At 45.6% G+C, this 18,568-nt stretch overlaps 1 protein-coding gene across 1 annotated transcript; it reads right to left on the bottom strand.

Moving 5' to 3' along the window:
• Positions 1–8,935: 8,935 nt before the first annotated feature.
• Positions 8,936–11,690, bottom strand: fzd9b (frizzled class receptor 9b). Its single transcript, XM_061827426.1, has one exon. The coding sequence runs from the start codon at positions 11,343–11,345 to the stop codon at positions 9,597–9,599; it is 1,749 nt and encodes a 582-aa protein (XP_061683410.1). The 5' UTR covers positions 11,346–11,690; the 3' UTR covers positions 8,936–9,596.
• Positions 11,691–18,568: the final 6,878 nt, after the last annotated feature.

The raw sequence follows: 18,568 nt of genomic DNA, 5'->3' as shown, positions 1-18,568 counted from the left end.
ATTTTAGAAGCTTGTGGGACATGGCTAAGGGTGTCAACCTCAATGTGTGATGCCACAAATACGCATCTGGAATAGTAGTCGAAATTCCTTACGAACATGAAAGGCTTTTCAGAAGAATGAAATCTGGAGGACCCAATGTCATATTAAACCCAATCGATTAGAAAGTAGAGGCCACATCAGATTATCTGTTTGGAGATACTTTTGGCAGTGTCATGTACAATAACTGCAGGACACTGGACTTTACAGGAAAGCAATGTCTACAATGTACCCATTTTTTTTTTTTTTAATAATGTCATTTTTCCTCTAGCCCAAATTTATCACCCAAGTAGAATTCTCACTCTGAAGAATTTCTCTGCTGTATTTGCAATGTGCGGCTTGACTTGTGACTTTTATTGAGTTTGACTTCATCTCAAATAAGCCAGCTGTGAATATTCACTGGGGCTCCCCATTTACTAACCTGTGCCTAAAAATAGTCCTCAAGCAATGAATTATTCACTGCTTTGTAACAAAAAAACCCTTAAATACTGCCATTTCCTGCTGTTTCAGGAAATGATTAGAATTTGAAAACAGAAACAATACAATTGGGACTGTCAGTTATGTTCAACCCAGTTCTGCTTGCTTTGGAAAAATGACATAAACAGGAGCGAGTGCTTCAGCAAAGTATCCAGAAAGTGAGAGAGAAAGAGTCATGTTGGTTTTGGTCCATTTATGGGATTTATTGAATAAGCAGAGAGCTGGCTGGTGTCTTTGACTTCCAAAAAGAAAACCCCTCAAAGACACGCCATGTAATGGAGATATGCGAGGGCCCTGACTCCCTGCGTTTTAAAAACCAGTTGTAGCGTTGGAACGCGCGGCCCGGTCGGGTTCTGGTTTGGAGCTGCGAGCCAGCCCCGCTAATAGGCTTTGAGCCCCCAACATCCGCCTCGGAGCACTTCATGAGTCTGCACCCTGGCTAGTAAACAAGGCCAGATGCAAACCCTTAACACACACAGCGGAAAAGGTTCGGTGGCGTAACAAGACGAGGCCGCTCCTGATTCCTGAGTGATGGGGTGTGAGCAGGAAGGCTGATCCCCGCAGACCAGACCGGCTCCCTCTGCTCGACTAGCACTTCTTATCCTGAGGGGAAAGGGCCGCATGGGGTGCCGCCGTCGCAGGTCTGGCTTTGCGTGCCGGTGCTCTCCTGGCCGCCAAGATCATCACAGACTGCTGCCTGTGCTCCTTTTCCACAGCCTCCGCTTACACAATGTACACAAACCAGCGTTGATTCAGCGCCGCGCCGGACTTGGTGGGTCAGCTTCGACGCGCCACAATAGGAACAATATCTGCCTCGGCACAGAGTATCTCTCGTGCAACGTGGGTTATATTTGACTTGCGAGGGGGCTGAGTTTTTCGACAAAAGGTCCAGTGTTTGAGTGTGAGTTGCCCCAGCTGGTTCCTTTTACCACACGGGCTGGCTAATGCGCAGCGATCAGCCTGAGTCAACAGTCCTGGCCGGAAAAAGAACTTCATTGATGATGGGAAATGTGTTTGAACTGCCCCAAGTGTCCCATTGAATTTTCTGTCTCATTTGCTCCACAGAAGACAAACAACACTGGACTAGCTCACCGGTTCCTCCAAAAAGTTCATTAACATTTTCAGTTGCACAGACCAACAGTTTCCACCGGCCAAACAATGAGGACCCCCACCCCTCACCCGTGCCACCGCCGACCAGCCCTAATTAGTGCTTAACGTCCTTCAAAGGAACGCTGGAGCGTATTCACAAAGGACTTTTCATCGTGTGGAAAGTGTATCCATCCTCTATTGGAGTACGATATTTATGTAATTCCCTGGGCAGGAATACGACGTCCAATAGCAAAATGTTTGGGTCACTGGCAAAATAGAATATTTATTTTGGTGAGATGAGAGGAGAGTTGCCAGTGTTGCCTCTGGAACACGAAACGACTTTAGCTCGCGTTAGTAAAAATGAAACAACCCGAACTGCAAAATGAGCTTTTGTCTTGCGTCGAGCACTTTGTAAGTCTGCCACGTTTAGCTTTTCCGTTTTAATTAATGACACTTTTGCCAGGTCGTCTCGACGTTGATGTGCTTTTAATGGGTATCTTGGGCACATAATAATTATGTGTGGTACAAAAGTGGCGGTATAGCTCAAAATGGCAACGCATCCCAAAAATATCATTTCAATTGCATTTTGAAGTGAATGCATTTTTTTTTGTTGTTGAATTATGTTGAAGTGCTCACTCTTGAGAATTTTTCACAAATGCCAAAAGCTACGTGTACTGTCAGAGTTAACAAGACAAGCGTTGATGATTAAAAGCTTTCAAGTGATTTGAAAGCAAAGTGAGAGACGGCAGTGCGACGGCACCAAGTTGGCGCGTCGTCTAGAAACTTCAGCGTGAATTACCCTCAAAATAAAAAGCAACCGAGTCACTAAAAGGCAGGCAAGAACAAAAAGTTGCCAACTCCAGATCAAAGATCCACGCGAGCGCGCGGGGTTGCGTCTCCTGCGTCGGAACACGAGAGCCCACAAGTGAGTTTTTGCAGAAAAGGGTTCACTTTTAGGATAAGCTGCATCTGCACTGTTCCTCTCATCCATTTTATTTCCTGCTTATCAACCACCTAAACTGTCATTCCTGAGCTCCGAGGTCCATTTCCAAGTTTGGGTCGTTATCGTTTGAATGTAAAAGGCAAAGAGTGGCTTCCTCTTGGACTACACGTTTATCTGTCACATCATTGGAGATTGGTCTAGCCAATTAGATCACTCATCTTCCCGAATTTGAATATGGAAAGCAGCTTGGCAGAGGTTGGTCAGCGTCACGGCATCTGGCAGGAGCTTGATTGTAGCTTGATGGTGCCCAGCGTTGCCAGAGGCTTTGCTTCCTTCGTACCTTGCAAGAGTGTCATCGTAAGAGTGTTTCTAGCTGGAAAATTTGCTTCATTTGCGCCACATTCATATGCTCCTCCCACCTTCGCTTACGTCCAGCAGCCGTGTGCCGTCACGTCCAGCGCGTCGAGTAACCACTGGTGGTTCCTTCCATTTTTTTTTCTTTGCAGTTCTACTCCTCATTCCAGTCAGCTAAGTTGTGTGGGTGGGTCCCTGAATATGAATTGACAAAACTATTTCATGCGATCTGCGATTTGAAATTCGTTTATTGCTTTTTGCCGTCACAAAATGGTACAATGTCAAACTTCAACCGTGTCCCAGACTCATTGGATTTTGATGGAAGGGGACCCTTAAAGAAAGGGGGTTTGTGTTTGGATGACTGATGAAAATCGTGGTGGACTGTGCCATTCTGGTGACGCAATTGGTTGTTAATTCGGTCAATAGCATTTGAGAAAACAAGAAGTGGTTAAAGGCAAGCCCGGGAGGGTCAGTGCAAGTTTTTGAACACCCACATCTTGTCCTCCACACTCCCTCCCTTTGGAGAGTCCCTAAAAGCAGTCCTCGCATTTGGTTGGTGTTCTTTGTTGATGCTTTTTCCACCTTTTTTTTTTTTTTTTTGGTCCTTTTTAACTCCTGCTCCATCGCTTTTTCTCTGGGGAGACACTCTTTGCAACAAGAGATTAGAGCCGGTGCTGCCTAGCAACCGAATAAAAATGGCAGCAACAAAAGGGGCGCTCTCCCTCTCCAATGTCTGACCTACATAATCCCAAAGCTCTGATCATACAACACAAGAACATGATGAAAGGCCTGCTGCGATTTAACCCTCAAACAAACACTCGCCGCGGCTGACCCGTCTTCCCAAAGCGCCACCTCGCCTACTGCTCGACACCAAAGCGTGACTCGGGAAATCTCGACGCCGCCTAATTAGAAAGGAAGAAGAGGCAGAAACCATTTTTTTGGGGGGGGAATGAAATGAATGCATTTGGGGGAGATGGCAGCGCAGTGGCAAAGGAGACGAACAGCGATCAGAGTTCTGCTGCGGGCTTCAGAAAGCAGACTCAAGCGCGCTTCAGCCACAGGGCCCACGAAAGGGGGATGAAACAGCGTCTCGGTTTTCTGCTTACTGATCAGAGGACATAGAAGACAAGAAACACACACACACGCAAAAACATAAATAAAAACTTTCTCTTGGAACTTTTAAAAAAATATATATAACACATCAACCATGTGCGGTTGTGAACTCTTAGCAAGATTAAGTTGAGTAACTTTGGCACAAATAAATGGTGTCCTGAACACAGGTGCATCGCAATAAATGAGAATGTATCCAGCCATCCATTTTCTGAGCCGCTTATCCTCACCAGCGTCACGGGAGTGGTGGAGCCAATCCCATTGGGCAGGAGGGTGCACCCTGAACTGGTTGCCAGCCAATCTCAGGGCACACAGAAAGATACAACAGTTGCACTCACAATCACACCTATGGGCAATTTTGAGCCTCCAATGAATCCAAGCATGTTTTCGGGATGTGGGAGGAAACCTGTGCAGGCACGGGCAGTACATCCAAACTCCACTCAGGCGGGCCCGGGATTTGAACACTGATCCTCAGAACTGTGATGCCATCGCTCTACAGTTGTTCCACCGTGTCGCCTGAGAATATCCAAGGCGGCTAATTTATTTTGTTTCAAAATGTCAAACCTCACCAGAGTGAACTATGTTGGGAGTTAATTTTCATAGCTTTTAATTATTTTGATGAGGAAAACAAAAAAAAAAGATTTTTAATATAGATGCTCGTAAGGGGTAGGAATTAGCCTTTTGAAAAGTATTTTCCTGTTTTCAATGAATTTGTATGAAAATTGAGATTCACCTTTTGAATTGAACTACAGTACTGAAACAAAATAACTTTTCGACAGTTTTTTATGAATTGAGATGCACCTTTAGGCCCTCTGCGGATCGAGTAGTCCTTACTCCAGTGGCTCTTTGCGTCCAACGCATTTTAGTTTTCCTTTCCTACACTTTACTTTTATTTGGATTCCCTCTTCCTCGCCACTCTGATGGGAATACCTGAATTAAGACGTGAGATTAATGGCGCAATGTGAGACATCTGAACAGCACACAAGGCCAAGGAAGGCGCTACTATGCTAATATAGGACAGATGAGACCAGAACACGGACACAGGAGCCAATTGACTGTGCAAGACGGACACAGGGAAGCCAAGAATTCACAAATGCAAAAACATGAAACCTGTTTCTAAGGAGAGAAAAAGAAGCTGATCAAAGTGTTGCAGTTTGCAGTCAACATGATCGTTCACGTTTTGCTTTTGTTGACCAGTCAAGAATGACTGAGACAAATGTGTGTCCGGTCCGGTCAAATCAAGAACATCCACCGTCAGAAAGTCGTAATTCAATCCCAAAAATGTTGTCGAACCTCGCAAACACCACCCCGCAGGGAAATTATTCACGGGCCACCTCGAGATTACGACCAGCAAATTTATTTCCGGAAGCGTTCCGGAGTTTCTGCACAATTTCTTCGCTCTGCGGTCGGTGATGTTGGGAAGGCCTTCGGGGAATTGAAATGATTCCAAACAACTTCATTTGTTGCTGAGGATATTTTTCTATCAGCGCAACCACAAAAATCAACACAGAAAACAAATCATTAATATCTTGTGGTATTTTTTTTTTAAGATTGCTCTCATCAGATTCAGTTGGGAAGTCGCCGGCCGTTTCAAGTGTTTGATATTCGTCAAGAAGCGGATTCCGCACTGGACTAACTCTCTTGCAGGAGTCATCGGCGCGTCTTCAGATCCAGATGAAAGCTTTGAGGCTGTTGCCCAAAAACTTCAGATCAGCTGAAGTGCACTTCTGAATCAGAATATATATTTTTTTAAATTATTCTTTCAAAATAAATAACGAAAGTGAATCACGACGGTGGTCACAGGGTAGTTGTTTGATCCCAACAAACTGTCAGGCGTGAGCATATGAAATGAGAGGATTTCAACGCAAAACATGGATTTATGCATTCGCTTGAACTGACAGAAATGCCACCACTCGTTAGAACATGTGCTTTTTCCCAGGTTATTAAAAAAAAAAAAAAAAAAGCCTTTCATCTTTTTCCAAGAGGCTCAACAAACTTTCCATGTTTGTGTGCTTTCATTACGCGGTTGTGACATCATCTCGAAGGAACAATTTGATCAGCTCATTTCATAAAATCAATGTCAAGCCAGATTCCTGCCCTCACCCCGGATTCAACTCCGGGATGACCACGGAAATGTTTGCGTGTGTGGGAGGGGGTGGGGGTTGTCTAATTAGAGTCCAGTTGCGAGGAGTGGCGAGCCGTGTGAACTCGGGTGTTCTCCGACTGGCACATTTTCATGGTAAGCATCTCTTTGGGGGCCTGCAGGGTTTCAATGCACTCATTTGCACATCAAAACGGGCCAGCAAAGGGATCGTGCTCAAGGAGGGGTGGAGGGGGACGGGGGGCAATGAAGGATGCTTTCTTTTCTCTCCCCCACCTTCCCTCAGGGCGCAAGGGGGTGAAGTCTATGAGGGAGGCACCTTGATGCCGTAATGATCGACTTTAATCGGACCATGACCAGATGGGTGGATTTCTCCCCCGCAGACAATAACATGGCGTCAGCAGATAAAACTGCCGAAGTGTTTCAAGCCTTTTCCTCAAAACAAATCTTCCCAATCCTACGCAAATGCTCCGATTTTCTCCATTTCCACCATATCAATAAATGCAATTTCAGACACGTTGACGGATTCCCCGGGCCGGCCTACGAGAGCCATTTGCCTCCTTTTCTGGGAGTAGTTGAACTTTTGGCCCAGACAAATGAGTTGGCCATTGCCACTGACGCTGACACTATTAAGCCTCCCGCGTGAGCCAGAGCAGGAGAAGAAAAACGACGCCCGCCGAGTCTCAGCCAAACGAAATGTTTCCATCTAGACTGAGCTTACTTTTCAAAGTGGACATTACCAGAATACGGGGTGGGGTCTTTTCTACAATGAGCCGAGTGATGATTGGATGGCTCTGTTCCCACCCTGCGGACCTCAGGTGTGTGTGTGTGTGTGTGTGTGTGTTCCTGGCAGACACAACTCTGGCGCCAAAGTAGCCGCAACTCAAACAAACTCTTTTCGAACACAATCTTGCCTTTGAGTTCTATCTGAAACGCCGCGCTGTGCTGTGCTGTGCATGATTTCTCTTCCTTTGGTAAAATATGAAGCTAAAATTAGCTACTAATGAGCTGGAGCGGCAGCGCGTCATGATGGAGAGCACATTTGTGGGAACAAGATATGTGGAATGGAAGATTAATGAATGAATGAATGAAAAAAAAAACATCCTGCCGTTTTCACCGTTCTTAAGGACATTGAGTAGTGGCTCATTAGAGGGTGTTATTATTTATACATTTTTTTTTAACCAGTAAGAAAACTGAACAAGAGGAACACAGAAACAAAGAAACCAAAAAATATGTAAAGAAGGCAACATCAATTCGTGCCCTGAGGAGATGGCAAAATTCAAATGTGCGTTTCTTGCCGAAAACAAAAACTAATGAAGGAGCGCCACCCCAATCTCATGTGAAGTGTCTGGTGCAGGTGGAACTCGCCGCCTCGCGTCTCGCACAGCTAGCGCCCAGACTCTCTAGGTCACGTCGGTGGCGTGTAATCTCGGGACGGAGCACGCGCCCCCGTTGAGGCGTCCGTGAAGCGGAACACGCGGTTTAAACGCCACCAACCGAGTCTCCGGCTGTGAACTCCCTTCGAGCAAAACGCTTCTTTTTTTAATAGTTAAATGGGATGCGCACTGTACCAGAGTCCGAGTGTCTGCAAAGGCCTGTTAATAAAAACACAAAGGGGGAGGATGATCGCCCTCCCCCACTGCTACCCCCGCCTTTCTTGTTCTGGGAAAACTAATTGAAGCTAACCCAGGCATGGCACACACGCACGAAACACTTCGCCTAGTCGCCATGTTTTTTGATTTATAACCACGAACTTCAAATTCATTAACACCTCAACTGAAATGCACACAGAAGAATCTCTCACGGAAGAAAAGATACTTTTAAATTTGCTGGAATGCAAATGCTCCACTCGCGCTTCCAACTTGGAAGTTGTGTTCTTACAATGGTGCTGCACATAAAAATAATGTCCCGGTTCTCACGTTTTTTCCATGCTATCACTCTTAATGTGCTACACACGCACGAAACAATCGGCTCCACTGCTGTCTAACACGTTCACCCTCTGGCCAGCACTTCACATTTGCACTTAAAGCATTTAAGTCCCTTCGTGTAAAGGCTATTTACTTTATTGAACCCTATTTTACGGCTTGCGTGTGATCACGGTGGTAGTCGCGTAGTATAAAATTGGCTTTCTTACCCAAGCGCAATTTGTACGACCCCAAAATTGGTCTGTTTAAGTAATTAAAATAACGCTTACGTGTGGCTTTTCCTTCGATTTGGCCGGTGGTTATTTCAATTTGGGAATAAGAGGTGCATTGTTTTGTTTTGGTCGCTCAAATCAAGATAATGCCTGGTAGTTTATGCAGTAAATTGGAGTCATTCAGCCGCCGCTCAGTAGCTTCGGCGCTATCATCATGACCGCAAACCACATACAAATGTGAATCGTACATCTGCCGGCTGAAACTCGGGAAGGGGGGGGGGGGGGGGTTGAAATGTGCCAGCAACCTGTCCCGCCCGATCAAAGTCGTTTCATGGGGCTCAAGCAGAGGAGCAAAGAGCAACGGCGGTCATTAAACCAGCTATTAATTCAACACGCTTACGTGCGCCGGGGCTGCATTTTAAAGACGTGTGATGCAAACAGTCCTTCTCGCCACAGGCTGTCCCTCTTTTCATCAGCGAGTCTCTTTGAGGATTATCTTCGGAAAAGCGTTGGGAGGGGAGACCCGCTGCACGAGCATTCCCGGAGAGAGAAATCGGGAAAACGAGACACGTTCATTTTCTCACTCAACTCTTGAAAGGCTGAAACGCTGCATTCATTAGAGCAGCCCCGTCCCCCTTTCCAAAAAAAGACAACAAGCCAAGGGCTCTTAGTTGAACGTGAGTTCTACAAATTTATTGTCATCCAAAAATAAAAAGTGAAGAGCCAGTGTAGCGATAAAAGGCACTTCATCTCTCTTTAATAAATGCATCCAAACACATCTGCTGAGAGCAAAGATGAACTTAAATTAAATATATTTACAATAAATAAACATTTATACAGATTTATACAACTAATTGCGCCGCTCCGTAGAAGGAAACTCCGCAGAACAACATGGCTACGCAGCAAAAACTCAAGATCTTACCAAGAATATTTGTAGTCAGGTTTCGAAACTAACCTGCTTACACTTCAAATAAAACTCATTTCCTGGAAAAAGTAACTCGTATTTTTATCAAATTGCTGTTACCTGAAATAGGATTGATTTATGTCTTATCATTTAGCTGTTTCAAATGAGAAATAGCTTGAGACAAGTGAAGCTTGTCTAAAAACAAGTTACTTTTTATGGGATGAGTCTTGTTCTGATTAGTTGTGGCTCGAAATGAGACAAATATTCTTTGTAAGGTATTGTTTGTTTTTTTTTTCTTCTTTTTTTGCAATCTAATAATAGCAAACTTGTCCCTTTTTGCTCTGGATCCTGGTAGTGGACCATCTTGACCCAAATCGCCACCCTACATCCATCATTCATCCCAGGATTGTGATTTTTAGCAGCTCCAGCATGTTTGTAAAGAGTCTCAGACGTGAGCGGGACCGTCGGGGTGCATGGCCACGTGCAGAACGGCGGCGGGCGATTTGTAATGGCAGTGGGAGCTGCTGCAGCCGACCCCGCTGCAGGGCTTCCTGCCGCTAGTCCTGTCCGCCAGCCTCCTGCTGCACAGACTCTGCCACGTCTGCAAGGTCTTGGAGCTCCACACCCACACGCCGCTGGTGATGCCCACCACCAGGGACATGAAGATCTTCAGCATGAAGACGGCCACGGTGGGCACGGACGCCCGCAGGGAGCAGTCGCCACCGTGGCCGTTGAAGGAGCCGCACGTGGCCTGCAGGCCTCTCAGCTTCCAGTAGTCCATGTTGAGCCTCTCGTAGAAATAGCAGACGATGACGCACGTTGCGGGCACCGTGTACAGGATGGAGTACATGCCGATTTTCACCATCAGCTTCTCCAACTTCTCGGTGTTGGTGCCCTCGGTTTTCATCACCTTGCGGATGTGGAAGAGCGCCACGAAGCCGGTGAGGATGAAGGACGTGCCGATGACGAGGTAACATGAGAGGGGGATGAGGACGAATCCGGTGAGCGCCCCCGAATCCATGCTGCCCACGTAGCACAAGCCCGTCAGCTCATCTCCGGCCACCTTCCTCATGGTGAGGATGACAATGGTCTTTAAAGCCGGGATGCCCCACGCCGCCATGTGAAAGTAGTTGCTGTGGGCCTCGATGGCCTCGTGGCCCCACTTCTTCCCCGCGGCCAGAAACCAGGTGAGGGTGAGGATGACCCACCAGATGGAGGAGGCCATGCCGAAGTAGTAGAGGATGAGGAAGACGATGGTGCAGCCCGTGGACTCCAGCCCTTCCTGAATGATGTACAGCTCGCCGTGCTCCCGGTCACAAGCGATGTTCTCGGCGCCTGCCGCGGAGCGGATGATGAAGGCCACCGAGTAGACGTTGTAGCACATTGAGAGGAAAATGATGGGCCTCTCCGGGTACTGGAAGCGGTGCGGTTCCAGGAGGAAGGTGAGCACAGTGAAAGCGGTGGACGCGAAGCACAAGATAGACCACACGGTCATCCAAATGAAGGCAAAGTCTTTGTCCTGCCGAGACCAGAACACATCCACGGCAGGTGAGCAGCGCGGCGCACACGACTGACTCTTCTCCACAAACTGGTACTTGTCGGGGTTTTCGCAGGAGCCGCCACCGGCGGGGGAGCGCCCGCCGCTTGCGCCTGCCTGTCGGGGGCGAGGGGGTACGGGGAGCATGCCCTCACCTTTCTTGCCCTCGCTTCTGGTCTCGTTCTCGGGGGCCTCCATGCACAGGGCGTTGGGGTCGTTCCTGGTGGGCAGCCTGGAGCAGTCCAGCGAGTCGGGCCAGGTGTAGCTGAATTTCTTCATGATGGGGGCGCACCTCTCCCGCGCCTGCTCGCACATTGGTCTGCAGGCGGGGATGGAGGTGGATACTTTGTCGGTGCACATGGGCGCGTAAAGCGAGCACAGAAAGAAGCGGAGGTGCACGTCACAGCCGTAAGCTACCAGAGGGGCAAACTCATTCAGCTTGATGGCAGCCTCCTTCTGATCGTCGTGGTCCATGAAGTTGGGCATGCGCGTCAGGTTGTAGCCGATGCCCTCGCACATGGGGATGGTGATGGGCTCGCACTTGGCCGGTCTTTCTCGCTCCAGCTCGTACGAGCCGATCTCGAAGCCGGAGCCAGAAATGACCAGCGTGCACCACAGAAAAATCGCCACCTTCAGCGGGCAACCATCCATGCTCATCGCGGAGGTCAAAAAAACAAGAGTCTGTTTATATTTACATAAAGATATCAATGTGGCTGGAACAGCGTGAGAGGCTCCGCGCTCCGATCGCCGCTATTCCCGCATGCTCGAGGCTGATGTCAGTCCGTTCAAAGAACCACTTGAAAAGGCACAAAGTCTTTCGAGCGTTTGCTCCAGATAAAGGGCTTTAGCAAAACGAATCCGAATAAGTGTTAAAAAGCGGAGGGGGAGTCCTTCACATGACCGTCAGCTCCACGGCGAGAAGGGAGAAGAGGAAGAAGCCGTCAGGTTTCCGCGAGCTTCTCGCGCTGCCGCCTCCAGGCTCCCGAGGCTCCTGAGACCCGAGAGCCGCTGTGCAAGGGCTTGTGTGTCTGGGGTAGGGGAGGGGAGGAGTGGAGAGAGGAGAGGAGGGGGAGGCCGGGTAGGGGAGGGGACGGGACTGGACGGGAGTCGCTGCGTGCCTCTCACGTTTCAGCCGACTGAGCCGAGGAACCCCACGCGGGGGAAGACTGCGCAGATGGCCGAGGGCGCTCAAATAGTTCTGCTGTTCTCGCTAATTCAACATCTAAACAATTACTAATGTATTCATTAATGGCCATCGAGAAGGGCAAAGTAGCTATCAAGTGAGCGTTACACAATTATTAGTTAAAGTCACATGTAGAGTTATACAGTTAAGCGTCGGTAGATGCAGATATACAGCTAGCTAGCTGGCTAACTACCAAACTAGATTTTATGGGGCGGGGTGGAGATAGGCGGCAGTATGCCCTCAGCCCTTGTGAGATTAAGGAAATGGATGGCGGGACAAATGAAAGTGTGAGCAAGCAGTGAAGCTCGTAGCGACTTGTGACTAGCGGAGGACGATTGTGTCCATCTAGTGGTCGAATATGCGGAGCGTGCTCATGTCACAGCTGTTGCAAGGAGGGAGCATTTGATCGTTCCTCAAACAGAGCTGGAACTCAAGGATTTTGGCCTCCTGCCCTGCACCACTGAATTGAGTGTGAAGTGCAGACTGTCTCTATTAGAACTCGGACTGGTCGAGACACTTGAACATGACACTGACGTATCGGTCGCAATTCATCAGCTGTTTGAGATAACTACATTGCTGAACTGGATGCGGGAAAAGACAAATAATACTCGTGCAAGTGAAAGTTAGAGATTGGTCTTGTTCTTAAAAAGACAGACACCCTTTGACTCCAGAGATCAAGAAAGTATTCTGATTCATGAGTGACTGGACTGGTTTTATGTTTTCCTTGGATGCCAGTTTGACAGCTTCATCAAACATATTGTTAGATGACGGCCAGCAGTTGTTAGCACAAAGACCACAAAGTATCTGAACGAAATAATATGGAATAGTTTCTTGAAATCTCAACAAATCTCAATTGATTGGCCATTTTTCAGAACGTGTCATAGGTTGTATTATACCGTACACTGTTAATGTGAAGAGACTACTTATGTTTTATATTTCCTAGCTGGCAATTTGAGGGCGTACTATTCATCAGATGTGGCGTCAGGTTGTGGGAGGGATGATTCAAGACTGATGCAGTCGGGTGCGGAAGTGCGTTCAAAACTTTGTGATGATATCTTTTTGGATGCTGGTGCAAAGGCACTTTGAAAAATCAAATGAAAGCGCTTTGGCTGAATTTCCACAACAGCTCTGGAACTTTTTAAAGAGTGCCCGTCAAAGATAAGAGGACATTTGAGAGAGGGGGTGGCAGACACCGGAGACTACCTTTTTAAAAGGTCTCAGATTGTTATCGAGGCATAATCACACATGGCATGCCGGGCAACACACACCCCGGTTAATTGACACCTTAGCATTATTTGACTTTTTTTGTCACTATATTTTTTGGAGCTGTTAGCTTCGCTGATGTGGCGTCATAGTTGGCGGAGAGAAAGGTACCGGTTCCAAAAAAATGGCTGCTCGCCTTGCAATTCGCTATCGCTGTCTTCTCTCACCCTCTCTCTCTCACTTTACTCAGTTTGACATCGCATTTTTACAACCGTTTTGTTCCTGCTCCTAAAGCGAATAGCTTGATTTCCGAATCCACGCCTCGGTGAACGTAGATTCACCGTGCTCAGTACCTTCCTGATCGGACATGAGACGAGATCCCAGCAGTGATCCATCATCTTCTTTTGGTTCGAACATAGTTGTGACGTACAAAACGTGCAGCGGCACCTCTTCCAATTTTCGTGTTGCCATGGAAACAACAACTGTCATTTTCAGTTCAAAGATTTGGGTTCTTTGGCTGCAGATGTCTGTAAACAAATATTCACCCCTTCATTTTCTGTAGCGCTTGTTGACCTCATGCGGTCGACGGGTGCGCTGAAGCCTTTCCCCGCTGACTTTTGAGCCAACCACTCTCAGAGCAAATATCGACAAATAACTAGTATCACTCACCTTTGTACCTACGGACAGTTTGAACATGCATGTTTTTTTTACAACGTGGGAGGAAGCCAGAGTACCAGCAGAAAACAAACGCTCTCGACCAAGAGATGAGTCACACTCGCGCTATTCCACCATGTTGCACAGTTCAGGAACAAAAAGTTGCACCATTTTTTATTTTTCAGTCGTTTGTGTAAACAGCTAAAAAATCAGCTGTGATATTCTTCGATCCCATGTGACCTTCCTTGGTCAAGAATGTAAAAGCATTTTCTGCGGGTGCTCCTAATCCCATCAGTGTGCTGATGTTCGTCTGAGTGAATCACTCCAAATTGGGCTTTGTATCCAGGCCTGTAGCCGCAGTGCTAACGGCTAAGCTAACCGTTTTAAGGTCATTCGACCACAGGAGTGAGAGCGGCATTGATTTTGTGCATTTGAGCACATTTCCCAAAACAAAAATAATCTTTGAAATATGGAGTCATTCCCAAATGAACAAATGAGTTCTTCTCCGTGTTCCAGAGGTAACAACTATTTAAAAAAAAAAAAAAACCAAAAAAAACACTGACACCGTGCTGCCGATAAGTTCTGGAGACACAAGGTCTGACCGCACCGCTCTCGGATCTTGGAGGTCCATTGTTATTTTTCCCCACTTAATTGTATTATTTCTTATTGAGCTTAAGATTAAATAAGTGAAAGGAAATCAATGGCAATTAAATCTTCTTTTTTTCTGGCTTGATTTCTCTTTGCAAGGTCAAGTCTACAGTATTTATTTGGCTATCCAGTGGAGGTAATAGTAGAGTATAATGGTCGAATTTGTACAACAGTTTTCCGCCGACTCTTTCCCTCATAATACGACTGGAAGTCTTTGTACAGTTTGTAATAACTGCCCCCCCCCCCCCCCCCCCAGCCACTTGCACAACAAATAGGCATCTTTAATTTCGCACATTCATCAAACAAACCGACGGAGTGTGGGCCTTGTAATTACCGCCGCTTACTTATGTCTTATATCATATATCACGAACAAAACTGTAAACATCCCACGTAGAACAATGCATGAGAATCCGATCTCTGAGACATGGGCTGTCTGAGATTGTTTTGGATGTAATAAGAGACACCCCTCACACTCAAAGCGCTTTATCACAAGCGGCGTAGCGCCGGCCGGGGTTTGGATCTCACTTTTCGGTCTTTGTTCAACTTGTGTTGTGATAATCTATAAATTATGCTGTGCCACAGAAGCGTGTAAATCATCAGCGGTTTATGATAAAGATGATTACGAGGCCTATAGAGCTTGTGCACCTTCGTCATAAAATCACGTGACTTTTGTTTAACTCTGCATATTGCCGGTCAAGCTCAGCATTGCTCAATGCTAAGTCGGTTGGAGACAACACAGAAATGTCTTGGAGCATGACGCCCAGAGTCTTGTCCAATACCATAAGACGTTTAGAAGATGAAAATAAATGAAGATACGCGGAAAAATTAGATAAACGTGGCATAGAGGACCCGTACTTAATGCCGAAGTCTATGTTTTCGCCGATAAGAAATTGGACTGTTAATTCGCTTCCGCTTGTCTTGGACAACTGGATATACACGTGCATCTGGTGAGTAAGTCGTCGAGATTTACACGGAATAGTTTGAAAGCGTATCAAAGTCTGGACACATACGAATACTTCGTTGCTGGATTTGTTCTCATCAGGAATAAATACCACATAGTGACGGTTTTGACGGCTTGTGAACGCGGAAGTGTGTTTGGCAACACGTTAACCTTTGCTGGAATCCATCAATCTTTTCAGCTGGTATACAATACAAATACCAATATTTAAATAAATGACCCCTGGTTTTACACAAACTTGCATTCATTAACTATGACTGAAAAAAACAAAACAAAAAAGAGGATGGAGTCGTCGCCACTGAGCGTACACGAAAGCGATAACGGCCACATTTAACCTACCTAAACCTCCGCGACAGACAGTTTTTCTTTTAATACGCATTGTTCTCAAATGAGCCAATTTGGGATTATAAATACTTCTTGGTAATTTGAGATTGAGAAGAATAATTGCTACCTGAATTGATGCAATCGTTACACAGGTGTGTGTGTATTTTGGTTGGGCACCATCCATCACGTTTAATTGCCGAAATCCATCGATCTTTTCTGGCCTTTTCAGCTGGTATTCCATAGAATGATCTCTCTGAATATCTGTCTCGTCTGTTGTGACAACCAACAGGACAACAGGTCTCGGGTATTGTAAATATCCTCCTCTGGTTCAATGTCTCCCACAATGTCGAGCAGCTCCGTCTGACCAGCAACATAGTGCCTTGAAAATGATGACGTCACGTGCACGAGCTCTATAGCATATCATGATGTGATTCAAGCGTCTAAGTACCAAAGGAAGGCTCTTGTCCACTTGTATGTAATTTTGTTGCACAGTTATTATTTCTTTTGTTTTTGTTGACTTGGTTTGGATTGATTGTTTTTTTTTTTAATGTCAGGTGATGTTTTTCCGCTGTGTGACTTATCAACGCTAATGTTTTCTCTTCCTCGCTTTTCTGTCAGGGATGGCTTTTGGGACCAAGCAAAATGGGGAAGACCGAAATGCAGGGAGCCAAGGCAGCTGTCTCAAAAAGGTATTTAAAAGTCCACATTTTACAAAAACAACTTTTTCTCCTTTTTGGATGTAATATTGACTCTACAGTGCCGCCACCTGTCCCTGAATTTCAGACGTATTTCTGAGGCTTGAAATCAGGCCTTTCGAATTTCTTTAGAAGATCTCCACCTTCTCTCTCCGCTCCTGAACCATTTCTGTCAACATAACAAACACTCGTGTTTCTCACAAGTGGGTCTTGCGATCTTTCCCAAATATGTACAAATCGGATACAAAACTGGGTCAAACAGAAGTAGCTGGAAGAGGGGCCTATTCTGGACACCCCTATGACAAAACCAAGGTGTTTTTTTCCCCCACTAAAATTGGCACTTTTATTGTCAAAACATGGAAACTTTCATTTTCAAAAAAAAAAACAGGCAAACAAGGGTCATGAAAGCAAAACCTAAATTAACAAAGTCTGAAAATCCAAATTTAAAGTCACACAGGAACACATGAAACAAAACACTTATCACTGAAAATCTGACGGGACTAAGAAACATGGGCCTTGGCAATAACAACTTTATTTGTATAGCCCCTTTAAAAACATTCACGTGATCTAAGGGACAGAATACAACAGTACACACCAAACATCATGATCGAGTAATATCGTAAATAAAAGAAATTGGTAGAGTGGTCGCAGGTAGAGAGCCGAAGGGAACGGGTACAAATGAAAACTGAACCAGCAAGAAGACCAACATTGACAAAGAGGACAGAAAAACTTGTCATCGCAAGACAAAAACTAAATCCAGTCCAAACCAAGTCCACGAAAACAGTGCTCGGAACAACGTCATTACGTTTGTGAAATAATGTCTACAGTGATAATTGCACGAGTGCCAGGAGTGGTAAACCCCATCAAACCGGAATAAAAAGTGAAATGTGAATTATTGTGATTGACAACTGCGTTATTAGTCAGTATGTTTCATCGCTGGACCTCTACAATGCTGTCCCAGATAAAAGCTCACGTGTGCATATATTTGATAAAGTATTAACACATGGTGAACAATAGCATACCGCAGTGTGGCTTCGAAGAATTGGCAGACTCGTGCACAGACTTTTGCAATCAATACAGACGGACCTTTGGTTTTGATTACAATGTTGGGTTTTTTCGTCACATTATAGGAGCGCTTTATTGAGAAAATAAAATATATATATATATATATATATATATATATATATATATATATATATATTATATATATATATATATATAGGCTGAGAATAATGTACAGCACAGGTGTCAAACACAAGGCCCGGGGGCCAGATCTGGCCCGCCACATAATTTTATGTGGCCCACGAAGCCAAATATAGAGTGTCAATTTCCATGACTTTTGTATAAACTGGATGAAAATTTCAAATTGTCATATTTCATAAATGATAAAGTTGAGATATTACAAGCATTTTTGTGTTACCAAACATGAATAATTGATCGACACATGACCCTTGATTTCTGATTCCAAAACTGGTTCATAAATTGATGATGTAAATATGATGAGACGATTAAATATTTTTGTTCCACAGTCTGCGCCACCTAAACACCCAATATATTTGTAAAGTGATATACTGTATACTGCCACATGGGAAGTGTGGAATTCATACAAACATTGTACACGGCCAAAGTGAAAGAGAGTTTCAACAGCTGGTTGGTTGAGAATAGAAGTTGCAAAGTGGATAATAGTGTGAGCAGCCCTTTTTCTGCAGGACTGTACCATCCATTTGGTGAGCAGGGTACACAGAGAACTGCACTGCACCACACTGCTGAGAGGGCTTCATCTAAAACTGTATTTAAAAAGTCTTTTGTAGCTAAATAAGGAAACCAAAATATTAGAAAGCGTTGGCGAGGCAAGTTGATTTGCGGGGCACGTCGGAGCAATTCAAGGCGCTTTACACGGGACGTTAGAATACAAAGACCGAGAGGAAAAGGAAGACTTTATGAGAAGACTATAACAAGTTGTAACACTCACAAGAGATAAATTGAGGCATTAAAAGTAAAAGTTACTGCGAAGAGTTGGAACGAGCGCAACTAATACATTTGAAGGCGCTGCTTGTCTTCAAGCTTTGATTTAAAAGGAGGTCCTCAGACTCTCAGCAGGCAGACCTGATGTTTTATACGTTCACATATATGATGCATAGAAATGAAATGCCGATTCTCCGTGTTTGGTTCTGACTCAAGGGATACAGAAGAGACCTGAGCGCTTTGGATGCTT

This window comes from Syngnathoides biaculeatus, chromosome 8 (genome assembly GCF_019802595.1).
Source record: "Syngnathoides biaculeatus isolate LvHL_M chromosome 8, ASM1980259v1, whole genome shotgun sequence".
Lineage (NCBI taxonomy): Eukaryota > Metazoa > Chordata > Actinopteri > Syngnathiformes > Syngnathidae > Syngnathoides > Syngnathoides biaculeatus.
The sequence above is the reverse complement of the archived record's forward strand: the minus strand, read 5'-3'. Positions and strand labels throughout refer to the sequence as shown.